Below are 19806 nucleotides of genomic sequence, written 5' to 3' on the forward strand. Positions count from 1 at the left end.
CCCATTGAGGATGATATTAGCTGTGGGTTTTTCATAGACTGCTCTTATAATGTTTAGGTAAGTTCCTTCTATTCCGACTTTCTCAAGGGTTTTTATTAGGAAAGGGTGCTGTATTTTGTCAAATGCTTTTTCTGCATCTATCTCAGAAGGAAAGATGGGATGTAAGTGGTATCAGAAAAAAATGTTTGAAAATATAATGGTACATTTTCCAAATTTGGAAACTTAAACACTGACAGATTCAGGAAGTTCAGCATACCCCAGGTAGAAGAGATACCACACCAGAAAGTATAATAATCAAGTTGCTGAAAAGCAGTGTAAAGAAAAACATAATAAAAGCAGCCAAAGGGAAATAGATACCTTATGTACTAGAGGGATATATAATATGTTTCTGACAGAAATATGTGTAGGCCAGAAGACAATGTAGCTACATTTTTAAGATACTGATGGAAAGGGGTGCCTGGGTGCCTCAGTCAGTTAAGCATCTGACTCTTGATTTCAGGTCAGGTTATGGCCTCACGGTTTGTGAGTTTGAGCCTCGCACTGGGCTCTGCATTGACAGTGCAGAAGCTGCTTGGGATTCTCTCTCTCCCTCTCTCTCTGCACTCCTGCTCATCAAAAAATAAACTTTAAAAAATTTTAAGAAAAAAATACTGAAGGGAAAAGAAAACTTGTCAACTTACATTTTGTACCCAGCAAATATATCTTTCAAAAAACAAGGGTTTACTTTTTTCAGACAAACAAATGCTGAGAGAATGCATCACTAGCAAACCTGTATTATAAGAAATATTAAAGGATATTTTTCAGGCAGAGGAAAACTATGAGGTGGAAATTTGAATCTATACAAAGGAATGAAGAGCAGTGAAAATGTCCTCATTTTTATATCTCTGTAAGAGGGTTGACTAGGTAAAGCAGAAATAAGACCATGTATCGTGGGATTTAGAATATAAAATATGACAATCATAATACAAAAGGGGGGAAGTGAAAGTACAAACTGGTGTGAGATTTTTACACAGTATGTGAAGTGGTATAGTTATATGAAAATAGATTGTCATAAGTTAATGACCTATATTAAAAATCCTAGAGCAACCACTAAAAACAAAAAGTTAATAAGCAAATAGTGAAGATAAAATGGAATAAAGATAATCCAATGGAAGGCAGGAAAAGAAGAAAAATGATACAAAGAACAGACCTAGCAATATCAATAATCACATTAAATGTAAATGATCTCACCCAGCATGCCCAATAGAAATATAATGTGAGCTACATAGGTAATTAAAAAAAAACTTTTTTAATGTTTATTTATTTTTGAGAGAGAGAAAAAGAGCATCAACAGGGGAGGGGCATAAAGAGAGACACACAGAATTGGAAGCAGGTTCCAGGCTCTGAGCTGTCAGCATGGAGCTTGACATGGGGCTTGAACTCATAAACCACGAGATCATGACCTGACCTGAAGATGGACGCTTAACCAACTGAGCCAAGTGCCCCTTAAATTTTCCAGTAGTCACACTGAAAAAAGTAAAAAGAAACAGGTAAAATTAATTTTAATAATATATTTTACTTAACATGATGTATGTAAAGTGTGTCATTTTGGTGTGTAGTAAATATTAATATTATTAAAGAGATATTTTTACCTCACCTTTAAAATGTCATCTTTGGGGCACCTGGGTGGCTCAGTCATTTGAGCGTCAGACTCTCAGTTTCGGCTCAGGTCATGATTCCAGGGTTGGGATATTAAGACCCACATCAGGCTCTGCTCTAAGAGTGGAGCATCCTTAAGATTGTCTCTCCATTTGTCCTTCTGTCTTGCTCACATGCAGGTGTGCGGTCTCTAAAAAAAGCAGAACTGTAGCAAGAAAGAAACCCATTTTGTTTTATTATTTATTTCAAATATCCTGTTTTTGCTTATTTATTTATTTATTAATCTCTATACCTAACGTGGGGCTCAACTCATGACTCTAAGATCAAGAGTTGTGTGCTCTTCCCACTGAGCCAACCAGGTGCCCCAAGAAACCCATTTTAAATGTGAAGACACAGGTTAAAATTAATAAAAGGATGCAAGTACTAGTCAAGAGAAAGAAGAAGTATAACTTTATTAATATATCAAATAGATTTCAGAGCAAGGAATATTACCAGTGACAGGCATTTTGAAAGGAGTAGGTTCTTCAAGAGTACTTAACCTAGATATGTACATACCTGGTAATAGAACTTCAAAATATATGAAGCAAAACTGGTAGAACTGAAAGGAGAAATAGATAAATCTATAATTACTATTGGAGAGTTCAGCATCTCAACAATCAATAGAAGAAGTAGAAAATCATTAAGGATATAAAAAGCCAAAGTAGGGGCACGTGGGTGGCTCTGTCGGTTGAGCATGTGACTCTTGGCTTCAGCTCAGGTCATGATCTCGCAGCTTCTTGGGTTCGAGCCCCGCGTTGGTTTCTGCGCTGGCAGCATGGAGCCTGCTTGGAATTCTCTCTCCCTCTCTCTCTGCCCCTCCTCCATTCATGTGTCTGTCTCTCTCAAAATAAATAAAACTTAAAAAAAAACAACAATGCCAGAATAGCTTCCCAAATGCATGTGGGTAGGAAACACTTCCTCCTCTACACAGCATTAAATATGCCTTATCCCATGTGGAGAGACAGGATAATGCTGCATTTCTGGTCTCTTTATTTTCCCTCCAGGACCCTGTCTTCCTATCATCACTTACTGATAATTTTCATGGATGAATTGGGAAAATAGCAAGCAGACATGTCTTTTTTAAATTTTTATTTGCAAACCTCATTAGTTATTGTCAGTTATTTCCAAAGTGCAAAAGCATTAGACCTGTTGGAAATCTTCCTAGGTAGGGAAACACCATAAGGAAAAGACTTAGCGTTTATGGGGAGTGAGGAAGTACAGGAGAATTAAGGTGGAATCTGTATAGCAGAGTGACTACACTGATGACAAAGCTAGTTACCCAGGCAGACTAATTACCTATTTTGTTAAGTCTCATCTTTGAAAGGAAAGAAATGTTTTTCAGCTATTCTGCATCACAATAGCCTTGTGTATAGAGAAGATAGTCTTATTTGATTGCTAGTAGGGAGTAAGACTTAATAAGGGATATAGTAACATCATCTGACTTCTAATTGCAGAATCAGCATCTGAAATCAGAGCATATAACTCTGCCTAGCATTCTGACTTTTCCAACAAAAGTGGAAATGGAGAATTAGTAGTGATCATAGCTTCCTGGTTGTTTTGAAGAAGCCATTAAATTTAAGTGATGCTCAGTAAAGAGACCAAAACATGTAATGTAAAACATTAAGCCCAACTAGCCAAGCCTAGCACAGGGAATAGGTTTTCGTTAGGGAATAAAAACTTATTCCATAAGAACAGGAAAGAAACTAGGCAAAATGAGATAAATTAGTTAAGTGACTATGATGTGTTTACCATACACAGTATACTCTTACATGAAGAAAAGAGTGACCAGATTGGAAATTTTAGTGATTCTAAAATGACTCACTGGTAGATTCCACATCGTTATAGTTATCTCTTAAAAGTGTTTCTTAAAAGAACTAGTCCTTTTTGATAAACCAGGGATTTATACAGGGTCATAGGGAGAATAGTAATTGTAGTTATGACACTCCATAAAAATGGGTGTTGTCTGCCTTTGTCTAAAACTTTAGCAGTAATTCTAATAATTTGTTACTTGAATTTGCATGTGAGAAAAATCCTTGGTACATGTTCACAGTGAGGGATGCAATACACAGAGTTTACCAGAAGTCCACCTTCTGTATTAATTAGGTTAGATCTTAGGAGTGAATGACCTGACTCATAAGTGCTGCTGCTTGGCTAGTCTTTGTGGTTTGTGGTTGACAAGGATAGATTTAATTTAACCATCAGAACAGGGAGGTCAAAGTGAAAAGGTAGAGAAGCAAAACAGGGAAAATGACTACCCTCCCCCCGCACCCCCAACTTGCCTTGATCTTGCTTAGGAGCACTGTTAAGCCCAGGACTTTCAGAACATTTTCTAAAACGGTTAAAAAGGTTTACTGTGTAAAATTGGGAAAGGTTAAAAGTTAAGATATTATTGTTATTGAGATGTTTTACTTCTAAATGGATGAGAAAACAGTAGTTTGGCTGGTTTACTGGGCGAAAAGGAAGATACAAATAGCAATGGTCATTTATGTCATTGTGGTAAGATACAGGAAAGGATTGAGTCCTTAGTTTGAAAACATTGTAGGCTTTTCTTTTAAAGAGAAGCTATTCCAGCGTCAGCCTGGCAGCTCTTCAAATAAAATCACAAAGGAACAAGACACTATAAACAACAGTCCCACCCCCCCAAAAAGCACTGCATAGACAAGCAGGCGCTCATGGCCAAGGCTGTGAAGGCAGCAGGAAGGGCAGCCCCTTGGTCACTGGAGCCGCAGCAGGCATACAGACAAGTGTGGGCCCCAAAAAGTGTGACAAGTGGACCAACACTGGCAGTTGCCCCTACACACTGGTATATTGGCAAGACAAAGAGCACAGGGCTGATTTACTACTTCCAGCCTCTTATTTCAAGGGGGAATTCAAGATCTTCTGGAGCTAAGAGAGTCTTGTGTACAAAAAAGCTCTCACTATAGGAAGGGAGAGACCTGGTCTTCACAAAACACAAGCAAATGACCTATCACTGCTTCTCTTTCATCTTAAACACTATGATCCCTTCTCTCATTTCTTTTTCCTTCATCTTCAGTCCTCCTCTGTGAGATGACATGTAGGATTCTTTTTGTTCTCTAACTCCTAGCTTGTTTTATTTGGTATAATTGTGTCTTGGCTGAACTATTACAATTTTCCTCATTTGGACAGAGTAATAGCTGAAACACTGAGGAAACTTGGATCTCTATTCTGCCTCAGATGTCAGATTATGCATCCTCAGCTAATGGGAAGGAACACTGAGGCCACTAAGCTCCCTCCTACTGGGATACAGGGGAAATGAAAAGGGCCCAGATCACTCCTTAGAGCTAATTGACCAGCTGACTTTGCAGGAGGCCATTTCCCTCGCAGTGGACAGACCCTGGTTGCGGGCAGAACTGAAGCGATGGAAGGGGGAATCTCAAAGGATTTAGACAATGTGCTATTCTGATCATTAGGTCTGTGTTCTTCTTAAGCTAGTCGGTCTTCAGCTTTATAGTCCACACTCTTACAATAAAAACATAAAAATAAAAAACCTAACAGTCCAGACCATGTAAGTCTAATTTCATTGGTTTCTAGAACTTTTTCCTCCTAGGAAAATCATGGGTAGCATGGTACTCATTCATGTCATCCTTTTTATCAGGGTAATGATCCCAAAGGTGATGCTCCTCTAATGGACACCAAAGGGAGCTGTATCTCCATGGCTTTCATGTACTAGCCCTCCTTATCTCTGCCTGATTCTTTCCACCTCCTGCTTGAGTCCTTATTTCCTGAGAGTATATGACTTGTCTGCACCATGGAAGGTTTGACTTACAGTGAATGGCAGGTCATCTGCGTATTTATTTCACCTGTAACATAGCTAAGGCTGTGGGATGAGTAGAATACCAGAGGAATCAATCCCTTGTTGATTTTCTCTCTCTAGAGAATGTAGTTTATAGCCTAGAAATCTGTGCCTATTGGGCAGGTCTTCCTGCATTCCTGGCTCCCTTTCACAGGTCTAGAATCATCCTTAGCACCATTATCCTTGGGGGCAGAATTAGATTGAAAGCCTCAATTTGAGAAATCTGTGATCCTAATTATGTTTTGATGCATTATCCTTATTTAAAATAACTGAGCTCCTGTTATCTATTGGGTATCACACGAGGCAGAGGATTAGCCACAACCCAAGTCCTCTGGACCTGCTGGGCCTGTTGCTCAGTCTTCAGAGATGCAGGCAGAACAGTGTCTTTGTTCAGCCCTACTCTTCCCTCCCACCCCCACCCTCAGAGCTCTGCTTCAAGGCAAATGTGGTTTCCCTGCAACTGCCTAGGTGTCCACTTCTATAGGCCCTTTCTCTAGTCTAGACCATGTTTTGGTGTGTTCCTGGCAGTGTTCCCTGCTGCCTACCCAGTATGTAGTTGCCTACTGTTGGGCAGTAGCTCACTGCTCTGGCATCCTAGTGTGTAAATATTTGTCAAAGGACAGGGGCGTTTTCCCATTCCCCAAAAAGCATTCTGAAAAATGTGCCTGTTTTCTTAGTCATATTTCCAAGTTGTGGATCAGTTAGCCCATTCATTCCTTGCAGTTGACAGACACTGGCCTGGCCTTAGCTGGCCACATAAAGTAAGTATGCAGTAACTTCCGGCATGTAACTTTCAGGCTTTAGTACCAAGGAGTCTTGGACCCACAGGAACCATAGTCTGACACAGTCAATATTAGAGAATATATTGTTTCATTAACAGAATCATGTATCTTCCATAATAAGCATTTAAATTTCTTTCACTCATACTTGCTATTGGAGACATAAATAAAATCAACAAAAATGAGAAAGCTAACCATATAGACTCTGGAGGATAACTTAACTCTTCATATTTATGACTGGATTCTCAGGTCTCATGTAATGTAGGTTTTTATACAACATCCATGTCTGCTTCTATAAAGGTACAGTGCTGAACTACTGTTAGTTTGGAGGTGTTTTTCCCAGTACAGTTGATGATTTATCCTGTCACCCAGTTCTAATTGAGACCAAAGCAGTTTGCCTCTGCAAGATGGCTTATTAGGCTGAAAAGGCAGTCTTCAGCCATGGAACAGTTTTTTCTTTGTGTAAAATCAGGTGAACCACATGTAAGGATCGAACTGTTAGTCTTACTTTATTCTACTAGACTGTGAGCTCAGGATTTATTTAAGTTGCTCATCCAGTCACTGTAGATTAAAGTAACTACTGATGTGTCTTATCAAACTGCTTGGCTGCTGCTTTTTCTTTTCTCTTAAGTCTCACCTTCTAGCACCCCTTCCTCTTCACTCTCGTTTTTTGACCCAATCCTCAGTCTTTCATAGATCTGACTAGCATACACCCATATGGATCCTCAACCCCATAATGTGTGTGTGTGTGTGTGTGTGTGTGTGTGTTGTGTGTTCAGTTTTTCTGTTTTCACTGTTTACAAGCATCTCAGCCCTCCAGAATTTGATATAGGAGCATGAGCCTGTTGGGTGTTGAAGTCTTAATTGATTAGGAAACAATAATATATGCTGTGCAATACAGCAACTGCTTTTCCTCATATAATACAACTGTTTTGAAAGCACTGAATATCTATTATAATATATAAATTTCTTCCCACAGATCATCAATTTCTACATGAATATGTTGATGGAGCGAAGTAAAGAGAAGGGATTACCAAGTGTGCATGCATTTAATACCTTCTTTTTCACTAAGTTAAAAACAGCTGGTTATCAAGCAGTGAAACGTTGGACAAAGAAAGTGGATGTGTTTTCTGTTGACATTCTTTTGGTGCCCATTCACCTGGGAGTGCACTGGTGTCTTGCTGTGAGTACCTTTCCTTTAATCAAATTTAAAGGAAATCTACATAATTATAGAATATACAGAGTAGTGAGTAGTAATTTTACATTCTCACTGGATGGTTGTGAGAAAGAATAGTGTATTTAGTTGGCTGAAAACTGGATAGATCAATGAACTTCCTGTCAAGAGTGGGAGATACTTAGACTTTGAAGAAAGTTGTGGAATTTCCTTTTCTGGAAATATTTAAAAGGGAGTTGTAAGTCTAAACAGCCTCAAGGCAAGGCATGGGGAGAAAAAGTGACTTTTTATGATGCTGCCAACTCAGATTCTGTAACTGTTGTTTTCTGCGTAATCATGATTTGAATACTTGGTAATTTAATACTTTTTATGACCCTAAGAACATGAATACACTAGCTTAACATATTAATAAAAATACAAAAGTTATTTCACAATTTATTTTGAGTTACATTTTAAAAGCATAAAACCAAAGAGAAATTCTCCACATAAAGACAAAACCCCAAATCTTTTACCATCTTTCTGAAACTGTGCGGAAATGATCTCATGTCTCTGAAGAGCATGTGTGTCTTCACTGTTGTCTGCATTGCAGATGAAGAACCTACACACTAGAAAAAGATTTCAGGGCCATTAATGAGGCCACCATAGTTCTCTGTAAATCTCCTTCTTTCTCACAGCTGATAAGCATGGTATAATGCAAAGTATCAGTTAAGCTTGTTGTGATTTCACAAGAAATCTGGCAGAAGTTTCCAAATTCCAGGGGAGGGAAAAGCTGAGAAACTACTTTTCTTCATTTTATAAACACAAGATTTTTTATTCCCAGGTTGTGGACTTTCGGAAGAAGAATATTACCTATTACGACTCTATGGGCGGGATAAATAACGAAGCCTGTAAGACCCTGCTGTAAGTAGGCAGTTGAGGACAAAAGAGTTGGTGTTGGGGCATATGTTGTGTTTTTCCAGCTTTTGAACTCAGTTCTTTGATACCTTCAATGGAGTGATTAATAAAGGAAATCTTCATATTAAGAATGGATATTTTATGTCTGAGTAAGTAAAGTTTAATAGTAATATAATAGTACCCCAAATATATGGGACAACTATTGTCCCAGTGCACTAAAATAATCAATGAGTCATTATATACATATAGATATAGAAACTACTTAAAAATCATCTAATCTACCCTCCTAATTTTTCAGATGAAGAAACCAAGACCTACAGAGGTGACTTTGATATGCTCAGGTCCTACTAGTTAGTAGCTCAACTGGGAACCAGAATGCAAATCTCTTTACACCCTTTATCTGTTTCTCTTTCCAAAATGTCTATTCCTCACTGTACCACTGGACCACTCTGGTGGCCAGGAGGAGGTAGGTTCCAGAATGGTGAACAGTTTGAACTTAAGGAGAGTGCTGTGTGTGAGATATACACTCATCAACTTGTGATTTGGATTGAATTTTCACACAGGAGAGTCAAAACTAGAAATGCTGAATAAATGCCTTGATATTGCTATAGAAACCTTCTTCCATGAGATCGAGTTCTAAAGGACAATATAAACCAAGGAAAAGAATCAAAACTCATTCCTCAGGAGGAACAATAGGTAGAAGGAACCTGGGTGTCAGAGGCAGAGGTCATGTTTCTCTTGGGTTGCCAGGGTGGGCATGAATTATGGGAGTTGCAGAGAAAGCTGAGGAGTCCAATGCTTCCCTGCCCAGCATTATATATTGTTTTCCTCAGAAGTACAGACAAAAACCCTTTCTAAGGATTGTTAGCCCCATTCTTAGGGTGGCAGCTGTCATCACTGTTTCCCATAGCTCATCTCATTCTCTCCCGATGCCTTTAGCCAATACCTAAAGCAAGAAAGCATTGACAAGAAAAGGAAAGAGTTTGACACCAATGGCTGGCAGCTCTTCAGCAAGAAAAGCCAGGTACATTTCATCTTGATGAGGTAGAAATCCTGGGAAGGAGAGGGTTTTACTGCTTGATTCCCAGGGACATTTTATCTTAGTATCTAGCGTGACTTCAGCTTGATGGAATAAGCTCTGTCTGTGGGAAAACTGGTAATGTTTCTCTTATGCAGAACTAGGTTTTCTAAATCTCCCCTAGTTTGCTGATCTTTGCACTCTTGTGGTAAATGTTTGCTGATTGTTTGGCCCTTGTGGGAGGGACTAGTCTTTATATCCTTTCACATCCTTGGGTGTCATGGAAATGTAAGATAGTCTCCTGTGTAATTAACATGAAGATAAATATTATGAAGAACTGACTGAGATGCTGTATTGTTTTCTCTGAGCCTCTGTTGTTCTGGGTGGTGCACTTAGGGTCATCTCTTCAAAATTCAGGGAAACCTATAATATTTATATTCTTATTTACTATCTAATAAGGAAAGAAGCTTGGAGCAATGTCACCATTTCGTTTTTTGTCTTTCAGGAAATTCCACAGCAGATGAATGGAAGTGACTGTGGCATGTTTGCCTGCAAATATGCTGACTGCATTACCAAAGACAGACCAATCAACTTCACACAGGTGAGCTGAGTCTTCAGGAAGGAGCCCTGTGACCACCCTGTCTCCAGGCTGCCCGATAGATTTATTTTCATCCACTTGCTCTGCTTAGGGGACTCTGCCACTGGCTCATAATACTGCCCGTACCACATCACAAGAAAAAGAAGGATAGTGATAGGCCACATCCTGGGTTACCTTACATCACATATTATAGTCAAGGAATCCTGGTCAGTAGCAGATTCTTCTCTGCCTCTCTCCCCCACCTACCTCAAATCCTATAGGAAACTGAGAACTGGGACCAGAGCAAGTTTTCTTCCTTTTCTTCTCATTTGGTTAGCAGTCAGGTTTTGGAACAGGCCACACCTTGAACTCCTAGTGTATTTGTCATGCTGCCTTCCTCTCCTGCCCCTCACCCGATGCAGCTGACCTTTCTTCTCTTAGTTTGTGATTGTTTATTTCCATCCACATGGTCCTTCAGAGACCAAAGTGGATTGAGACTAGAGATTATGGTTTATTCTATGTTCTCCACTTTAAATTAATGGTTTTACCAGACTTTTCCACCATAGCCCTTGAGTGGAGTGGACTCTCGTAGTTCTTTTCCCTTAAGAAGTGAGTTTTTGATTTTCAGGCCTTAGACTCCTATCTTTTTCAAAGTTTAACAATAGAAGACTTGATAGACACCATTTTCAAAATTCTTAGAGAAATTTGGGTATAGCCTGGAGACTTCTGGCAATGCCCAGTAAACTTTGTAAGGCCACAACAATGGAAAATAGTAAGAGATAGCAGTAGAAAACAATAGAAAAAAAATTACTTGTAATCAAGAATTGAGCGATTTGAAAGACCGGAAATGCAACCAGAGCTCTTTTAGTTGTAAACCTTGAGAAGGAAAGAAAGGAGTATTGGGTTTGGGTAAAAACAATGAAAAAATTAAGTGTGTCTCTGTGTCCCTACAGCAACACATGCCATACTTCCGGAAGCGGATGGTCTGGGAGATTCTCCACCGAAAGCTCTTGTGAAGACTGTCTCAGTTAGCCGACATTGACCTTGCGGGGGACCAGCTCTTTGTTGTCTGTAGCCAGAGACTTTGGAGACAGCTGCTCCCAACCCTCTGTTCTTGTAAAGCCCTTGATCCTGGACCAGGCCCTGGCGAGATGCATTCACAAGCACATCTGCCTTTCCTTTTGTATCTCAGATACTATTTTTGCAAAGAAACTTTGGTGCTGTGAAAGGGGTGAGGGACATCCCTAAGCTGAAGAGAGAGACTGCTTTTCACTTCTTCAGTTCTGCCATCTTGTTTTCAAAGGGCTCCAGCCTCCTTCAGTCCCTAATTTGGGGGCTGAGAGAAGCTTGGACAGATTTTTGGTTTCATATAAACTCCTGTTAGGCCTTACTAAGAGGTAGGAAAGGGCACGGGCAAAAAAGTAGGGATGAAAACCACCAGCATATACACGCACACATTCATACACACAGGATTTTAATAAGTGTTGTCAGGAAAGTGACTGTAAACTGGACTTTGGGTCACATGCGTAAGTCCCTCCTCCAGGATTTCCCCTATTTATATGCCTCTTTGTGAAATCCATCTGCTTCTGTACAAGGCTATTTTATCATCTGTAGCTTTCTCCCATCCTGAGGCACAGCATATGAGCCCTGGGTAGACCCCAAAGTCCCAGGCAGTCCTTTCCTAAAAGCAGGGGTTTGCATGTGCTCACAACACATGATGTGGGGAAGACCCACCCAGGGAGCGGTTTAGTGGAGCAACAAAGGCACCACTTTTACTGCCACCTACTTCTGACCAAGAAGAAGGACCTCAGTCTTTAGCATAAAATTCCAGCATTGGATGAATGCAGGTCTAGTTTGGTCTGTGGCTAGTTAGTTTAAATATGTTTCTAACCACAGAGAATTTAATATATATATATATATATATATATATTTCACAGGGATACATGTTTTTTTAAAAGGCTGAATGTGTTCACCACGTTAGCCTGTAGATTTATTTCATTTTCCAAATTTAGCTCTAGCACGCACAGATCCCAGCCCCTATGTGTAGGGTGTTTGTGGACTTCCTAACAATATTTTGAGGCCTGAATGAACTTTGGCTTAGGGGTAGAGGTTACAGAGGGAGGCAAGATTTTCAACTGGAAAACGGGTGGAATTTGGACTGATCAACTTGAGACTAAAAAACCGCTATTCCTTTTGTTCTTTCTAGCATCCCCCCACCCTCCAAGCCCTCCTCAGGCTAGATAGTGAAACGATCCAATGCCAGTGTCATTTTGTACTTCAGCTCCAAAATAGGAACGTTTTATACTTTTTTCTGTATTGTAATAGGTAGTTTTGTATGAAATATTTTCTTCTTCCCTTGTACCCCATCCTTTCCAACATTGTGCTTTCTCTCTGGGCTTATTTGAAAATTTTACTCTGTTTTATACCAAGCTTGTTTAGTACATTTTTCTATGTTTTACCACAGGTTACAATTTGAAAAGAAAACTATTTTTTTTAAATAATCCATTGTTAACTGAATGTTACTGTTTCCACTCCAGCAACTAGATGTCCTACCTTTTTCATAACTGCCTGCCTTTTTGGGGAAGACCACCTTTTCTTTCTTTCCTTTCTTTCTTCCTTTCTTCCTTTCTTTCTGTGTTTTTCTATAGGAAATAAATAGCTTTCTATTTATGAGTTGCTGAGACCTTTCACATTCTCTGTTAGAAAGCTATGGTATGCAGGCTCATTGTAGGACTCCTGTATATGGATTCTTGGTACTTAATGTATTTCAGTGGCAACTTGAAAGGTGGCAATATGGTATAGGTTCAGATTATGAATCAAAAGACCTGAGTTTTTTCAGGTGCTCTTGTTATTGTCTGGGGGACTCAGAACAAGATAGTTCTCTGTATTTATTGTTTGTCCATTTAGATAACATCTGTCTTACCTTCCTCACAGACTTTTTGTACAGACCAAAGCAACAAATATTTATTGCCATGTATAACAAAATGAAACATGCGACAAAAGCACTTTGAAAAATATATAAGGAATTGTTGAGCCTGTCTGAACGTGGACCCCCTTTCTGACCAATGCATTTTTGTACAAGGGGACGTTAGTGATCCTGAGACCACCCTATATGGGTGGGCCAAGCTGAGACATAGGTTGTGGCCCAGGGTGGCTCAATGGGAACTACCCATTTGACTATATTTGGGTCTATATTTGACTTATGTAGTGGGCCATTTTTCCAGGGAGCTAGGCCACAAGATCAGGACTAGTATCTGGAAACGTAGTTTTTTCTTTATTTAAGGGTGGGCTTTGATGACCAGGGAAGGGAAAAAAGAGGTTCCTGCATTCCATGGCCAAGGGCATGCTACGAATATCTTACTTAATTGCTTTAAACTAAAGCCTATTGCTTTCTTTTTCTCCTGCCTTCCATTCTTCCCTGTGCTCAGTGCTGGTAATGAGCTACCTACCCTTAAAAAAGAATACTCGAGAGATGATGAACTCTATCTAGATATAGAGCCTTCAACAGAAACCAGTCCCAACAATCACTCCTGGACCCTGTGCAGAGAAAATCAGAACATTTGGGAATACATGGTCCAAGTTACGGAGGTTAGTTCTGTCCCGTTTGTTGCCAGGGACCCATTGTTGCTCCCGGGAGTCCTGTTCTTTTCCCTCTTCCTCTCCATCATGGAGCTGTGTGTAAATTGACTCCTCTGTATATGAGGTGCTTCATAGATCTCTGTGGTATTAACTTTTCTTTAGCCCCTATAATTGTGTAATTGTGCCACCATCTTCTACCTACTGCCCCTAGCATTGTTAGCCCCAAGTTTTAGTGTCCGGGGGCAGACACAGGTAACTTGAAAAAACACTGCCAGCAACCCCATCCCATAGTCTGTCCACCTGGTTTCACATGGCTTATAAAAGGCCGAGAGGAGAAGGAGAGGGTTCACTTAAGAGCACCAGCATTTTTAAAGTTTCAGCTTCTGGTCATTCTCCCATGCCATCCTCCCAGCTCTCAAGTATGTCTTGCCAGAGTAAGAGAGACAGATAAGTGATACTCAGACTTCGTCTTCTCCCGTGCTCCACATGAATGGGGCAAGATGAGGTGGAATATAGATTCAGACCCTGTTGGTGACTATATGCTGAGCTCCTGGGGAAGTTACCATGTTTCCTGCCCAGGAGGAACCTACCCGTAGCTTCAAATCCATTCTAAAATTTTGGAAGAGACAAGTAAGACTCAGCCAGCATCTTTCCTTATAGCCTAGGGCCTATTTCACCTGTGCTGAGTCCTAACATCTTATCTATATATTAAGAGCCCATGACTACCATTCCCAGCTTTAGAGATGAGGAAAGGCATAAGGGTATGTGGGGCCATGCTGTTCATCCACACACGAATCCCCTATGGGGTAGAAAAGAGGAACTAGAGGACTTTGAAGCAAAAAATAAACCTTACAATAATGTAAGTGCAGGTTGCCTCTCTGGTCTATCAGGGATAGGGTAGGGATAATTCTAATTATGAGTGTTTGGACCAAATATCTCAGGTCTTGTCAAAGTCTAAGATTCTGAAACGTTGAGGGCCATAATCCTGCTTGGAATAGAATTCAGTCAAGGTAGAGATTCAAAGTTTAAGGACAGTATGACTATGGCTTGGTCATAATAATAAGGCCCAGGTCAGAGTCTTCTCCTCGTGGAACAAATCATAGCTATTGCCTTTTCTCCATTCTCAGCCGACGAGTAGCCGTCAACTGCTTGACTCCTGGAGAATATCCTTCCACTCTGCAGAACAGGAGTGTCCAGAAGGGAAAGTTTGAGAGAGAGAGGTACAAGGAGCCCAGAGTCTTCATTCTGCTGGGCACCCTTCATTCAGTTTACTCCTGTGTTCCTTTCACAAGTACCTATAGAGCACACACACCCGAATCCCAATCTACCTAAAGCCTTCCTTGATCATATTATCATAAAATCTCTCACTAGACAGTTGCAGCCCTTATAATCAGAAATTGATATAACTCTACATGGTATTTGTATTGTAATCTTTTTTTTTTAATTTTTTAATGTTTATTTTTGTGTGAGAGAGCAAGCATGAGCAGGGGAGGGGCAGAGAGAGAGGAGACACAGGATCCCAAGCAGGCTCTAGGCTCTGAGCTGTCAGCACAGAGTCCAAAGTGGGGTTTGAACTCACCACAAGATCATGACCTGAGCTGAAGTCGGATGCTGAACCAACTGAGCCACCCAGGCACCCCTGTAATCTGTCTTTTACATCAGGACTGGACTGAGACCATCGCCACAGAGGCAGGTGAATTGTTTGGCGCCTTTTCTTCAAGCCAGGAATGTGAGCTGCTTCTCTGGCTGGCCAGGGAGGAATGGGGGTAATTGCATTAAACATTGACTCAGAAAGAGCATTTTGAGGATGGGAGAAGGAGGGCTGCCTATGGCAACCTGCAGTGGGACTGCACCTCCTTTGTGGCCCCAAACAGGTCATCTTCAGTCCAACATCTAAAGCCCCACTCTGCACTTACACATCTTCATTGGCAGGTTAGCCTGCCCTTATTGGGGTTGCAGTCTCTGTCCCAAGGGGTTAATCAAAGTAATTTTTTTTAACCACACATCTTTCTGGTCTTCTCCATCTTTTTTATTTCCAGTGATGTTATACATCCCTTGTAGATTGAGACGGTGAGTTCATTTCTTTCTGCCTTGCCCTTTAAATGGACTATTTTACATGCTGCCTGTCTGTGTCTTGTTTGTTAGCCAGAGCTAAGTTCCTGGAGGGCGTTTGCCTCATTGATACTCTGGGGAACCCCTTGACACTGGGTCTTTAATAAGCATGTGTTTAAGCACTGGACTTGGGAGCCCTGGAGGGTGGTGTGAAGATTTGGTTTGACCAGGGAAATAAAAGCCACCTGTCCTCAAAGACCATAGAGTCTAACTAGTTTGGAGGCTAGGCAGACACCAAACAATGGACCTAATCAAGAAGGCCAACTCAGACACACAGTCCAGTTAGAAGTTGGATGTGGATGATGGAAAGACAGAGATGGAGATAAGTCAGGGATGGTGTTACATTTATCTACTTCTATGTGACTCTCTCTCTACTTCTTAAAGTTGATTTATTTAAAATAAATTCTGTGGATTTTGCTTTCTTGTTTGACTGGAAACTCCCTTGTAAAAAAGGACTTGATGGTGTTTGTCTCTCTAAGACTGTCTCTCTGTATCTTTGCCTGTTTATTCTGTCTCTGTGTCTGTGTCTCCTGATCCAATTGGGACCAGTGATTGGATCCTCAATGTGGTCTGGATTCCTCAGTCCACCCCTTAACCAGGAGTTTGAATACTGTTCATTCATTCATTTCATTCCACATACCTGGAATTGAAGCCTGGAACGCAAATAACATGCAAATCCGTGGCTCTCTGGCACTTTTTAAAACCAGACCCGTCTGTGGAGCTGGCCAGAGGGCCCTCCTGAGCCAAACACACCAGTTAGGACTTCCAACCCACCCTGCTAACAGCATCCCTTGTCTCCTTGCACCTCTCCTGCACACCTTCCTCCTCACAATCTGAAAGAAGTGCTCTACCTTTAAATTTCAGAAGTTTCACCAGTTTCTGAAAAATCTTTCACTATGTTGGTAAAATGGTATTATCTGTGAGTTCGAATGAGTCCCTTATAGCTTCCAGGATATTCTTGAGTTTTGATATTTTACTAGGCACGGTTAAGATTTTTCAGCCATTTGAAAATGGTTGGAGTGAGGAGAGAAGGCTTCAAGTCACTCTTACTTTCTGAATTCTGAATGTGGTTAAAGATAGCTGACAATTGCCTGGATCTGCATCATCATCACCAAATGGGGAGAAGACTCCTTCAAAATGGAACCTGGATCAGATCATGAGTCAAAGTCAGCCTCTGTCCCCAGCTGCCCCTGGGGTGCCTGGTGTAGTAGTTTTGCACTGCAGAAAGTTACAAAGGCCTGGGGGGGCTTGTTGTGTTCCTGAAGGAATTCGTGTTCCAGACACTCTTCTGAACTCCAGGGAAACTGTTTTGCTTCTTTGTGTACCTGTGCCCCATTTCCCATCAGCCTATCACTGGCCAGTGATCTCTGGCCTACCATGGCCTACAAAGCCCTACACTGTGGGCCCACCACCTCTCCAACAGCCTCCCCCACCCCTCTGGTGGGCTCACTGGTCTCAGCCACACAGGCCTGGTTGTTTAACAAACCAAACTAGCTTCCACCTCGCAGAGGTTCTACTTCCTGTTTCCTGTGTCTGGAGGGCTTTACCCCAGATACCCTCCTGACTCACTCTCTCACTTCCTACAGACTCTGGTGCACTGTCAACCCCACAACTCAATTCTCACACTTCTGGCTCCATTGCCTTCATTTCTTCTCCATAGCATTTCAGATATGACTCTATTATTCACTCTTTTGTCCTGTCTCTCACTAAATCCTGTTCATTCTGTGTCCCAAGTGGGACAGGTGTCCCAGTGGAAGGAAAGGATTGTTGAACGAGTGAAAGAATTATTACTCAGCGTCCTTTCCATTCTGACAGCCTCCTCTCCAAACCTTGGGTCTGGTTTACTGTAAAAGTCAGTCTCTGGCTTCAAATGCATTATCCACTTAGCAGAACTATGTCCTTCCAATAACATTAACAATAAGAATAAGCATTTATTGAGGTCTTTTGTGCCAAACACTTTATATACATTACCTCATTCAATCCTCACAATGCATGACATAGGTGCTGTTATTATCCCCATTTCTCAGATGGGAAACTGCAGATCATAGGGATTGGCTAAGTAAGCCCAAAGTCTCAAGAGTGTCAGTGATAGGAAGAGGGACTCCAAACCAAGAACATATGTTGCCAAATCCCTTAAAAAGCCCCGTGAGGTGCTGCTTCCACACAGCCAGCACTGGTCTCAACGGGGCAAGCACCTGACCTAGACATCATGGGAGCTCTAGCCATGTGAAACCAAAGAAGAAAACTTTGGTGAGGTCTGCAAAGGAGCTCCCTCTCCTGAGAGGGATTGAGATCCTTATCTCTTCACCTTAGATTGGAGGGTAAAGCAGCATGGTGGGGTCCCTCTGCCTTTGGATTCATTTCCTCTCGCTTCTCCAGAAAGGGGTACCAAGGAATTCCCTTCACGCCTCCCATCACAACCTGTTCTCTCACTGTCTTTCTTTTGCCTCCCACTGTCATTCGCAACTCTGGGTTGCCCACATTAACACGTTTTCCTTTGAGGCCTCTGGTCGTCACCAAGAAAGGAGAAGGGCAGAGGATGAGAGGGTGGTGAGGAGGGAGACACCAAGCAGGTGGAGCTCATCCTCACAGGGGCTCAGGAATCAAGGGTGTATGCATGGGGATGTGGGAGACATTTCTGGTATTCCACAGTGCTCCATTTTGTCTTTTCACTTCTTTCTGTGTCTCGTGCTCTGTCTCCTCAGTATGGAGTTTCCTCAGCCATTCCAACTGGTTTGAGAATCTCAGGAATGTGTAGCCCTGTGCCCTCCTGCTCCCCACCCCCACCTCCTTACACAGAGCCCCTGTAGAGGTGGAGCTTAGTTCAAGCTAGAGGCCGAGGTGGGGGAGGGTCCTGTTCTTTTACTGGAGGAGAAAGACAACACACACTCAACCCTTCCTCCCACCCTCTCTCTGATTTCTTCCCCAAAATCAGTCTGCCACTTGCAGCTCCCTCTCACAGACTGGCCTTTCCCACCCTCACCCCTCACTGGGGGCCTCTCTTGATGGTAATTACTCCTAATTGTTTTCTCTTGGCTCATGAGGCCTTCCTTGCCTGCCCTGAGCCAACAGTTCTGTGTCTGCTCAGAAAATGGGCTCAATTCAAACCAGAGGCAAGCCTCTTTGGGTCTCAAAACCCAGACTTTCTAGATTTAATACAGAGGGCAGCTTTGGCCATGGATAAGCTGTAAGGAAGGCTGATGCTTGGACTCTCTCAAGGCAGATTGCAGCAAGAAATAGTGATCAAACTTCAGGAGCACATTCCAGCAGCAAGGCTCCTGGAGAAGCTCTAAGCATTTCCTTCCATGATGATCTTAGCAGCAGAGACTATTGGGCCTGGCCTGGGGACCTGGACTCCTGAATGGTGTCTCTGAGCTCTGTAGCTGCAGCCTTGGTGGTGTGGAGCTGCCTATCTTAACATCCTAGGCCTTCCTCCACCAGAAGACCAGCCTCCAGCCCCATACATCATCCTGTGCCAGCAGGGTGAACAGGCCTTTCACCAGAGCTTGAGATGAGACCATCACATCACACACATACACACACACATGTAAGCATGGAGGCTTTGCATTGCTCCCTTTTGGTGCCCCCAGTTTCTGGATCAACACTCCAGCAATTGGTGGTAGGGAGGAAGGTGAGGGTGACCAAGGGGGAACTGGGGATGGTGGGAGTAAACATGCACACACTATCCCTTTTTCCCTCTGCACGGCTGCTGACCCTAATTCATTCTACTCCCAGAGGAAGGTCCTTAGTGATCCAGGGCTCTTGAGAATCCTATATATCCCTTGGAAAATGATTTTGGGGTGTTAGCCAGAGAAAAGAGAGGACATAGAAGTGTTTAATTAATTAATTAATTAAAAAATACTAGTGCCTACTCTATTCCAGATGCTGTGTTAGGTGCTGGAAATGCCCTCAATCCCCCAGTCCAAGCACATAACACTTTGCTCTGGTCCCAGCCTAAAACATTTTGTCCGCAGGCCCTGTTCCTGGCAGCACCACCATCAGCCCAAGCCTCATCTCTCCACACATTCCACTCCTGCCTGACTCACTGCTGCTTTGCTCAGCTGCAGAGCACATTTTCTAATGAGGAGAGGAGCCTCCGTAAAAAGGGGCCTGAGGAATAGACATGAGGATGGAGAAAAGGCCAGTTTTACACAACCCCAGACCTCCGGGGGGCGGGGGGGT

At 42.0% G+C, this 19806-nt stretch overlaps 1 protein-coding gene across 5 annotated transcripts in view; it reads left to right on the forward strand.

The window, feature by feature from the left end:
- Positions 1-12983, forward strand: part of SENP1 (SUMO specific peptidase 1) — a 49822-nt gene extending 36839 nt beyond the window's left edge. For all 5 annotated transcript variants that reach the window (XM_029953360.1, XM_029953361.1, XM_029953362.1 and 2 more), the window contains 5 exons: positions 7250-7453; positions 8265-8344; positions 9278-9362; positions 9862-9957; positions 10887-12983. In XM_029953360.1, the coding sequence (XP_029809220.1) occupies positions 7250-7453; positions 8265-8344; positions 9278-9362; positions 9862-9957; positions 10887-10949 (528 nt within the window). In that variant the 3' untranslated portion in view covers positions 10950-12983. The remainder of the gene's footprint in view (positions 1-7249; positions 7454-8264; positions 8345-9277; positions 9363-9861; positions 9958-10886) is intronic.
- Positions 12984-19806: the final 6823 nt, after the last annotated feature.

Source organism: Suricata suricatta, chromosome 10, assembly GCF_006229205.1.
Source record: "Suricata suricatta isolate VVHF042 chromosome 10, meerkat_22Aug2017_6uvM2_HiC, whole genome shotgun sequence".
NCBI classification, from domain to species: domain Eukaryota; kingdom Metazoa; phylum Chordata; class Mammalia; order Carnivora; family Herpestidae; genus Suricata; species Suricata suricatta.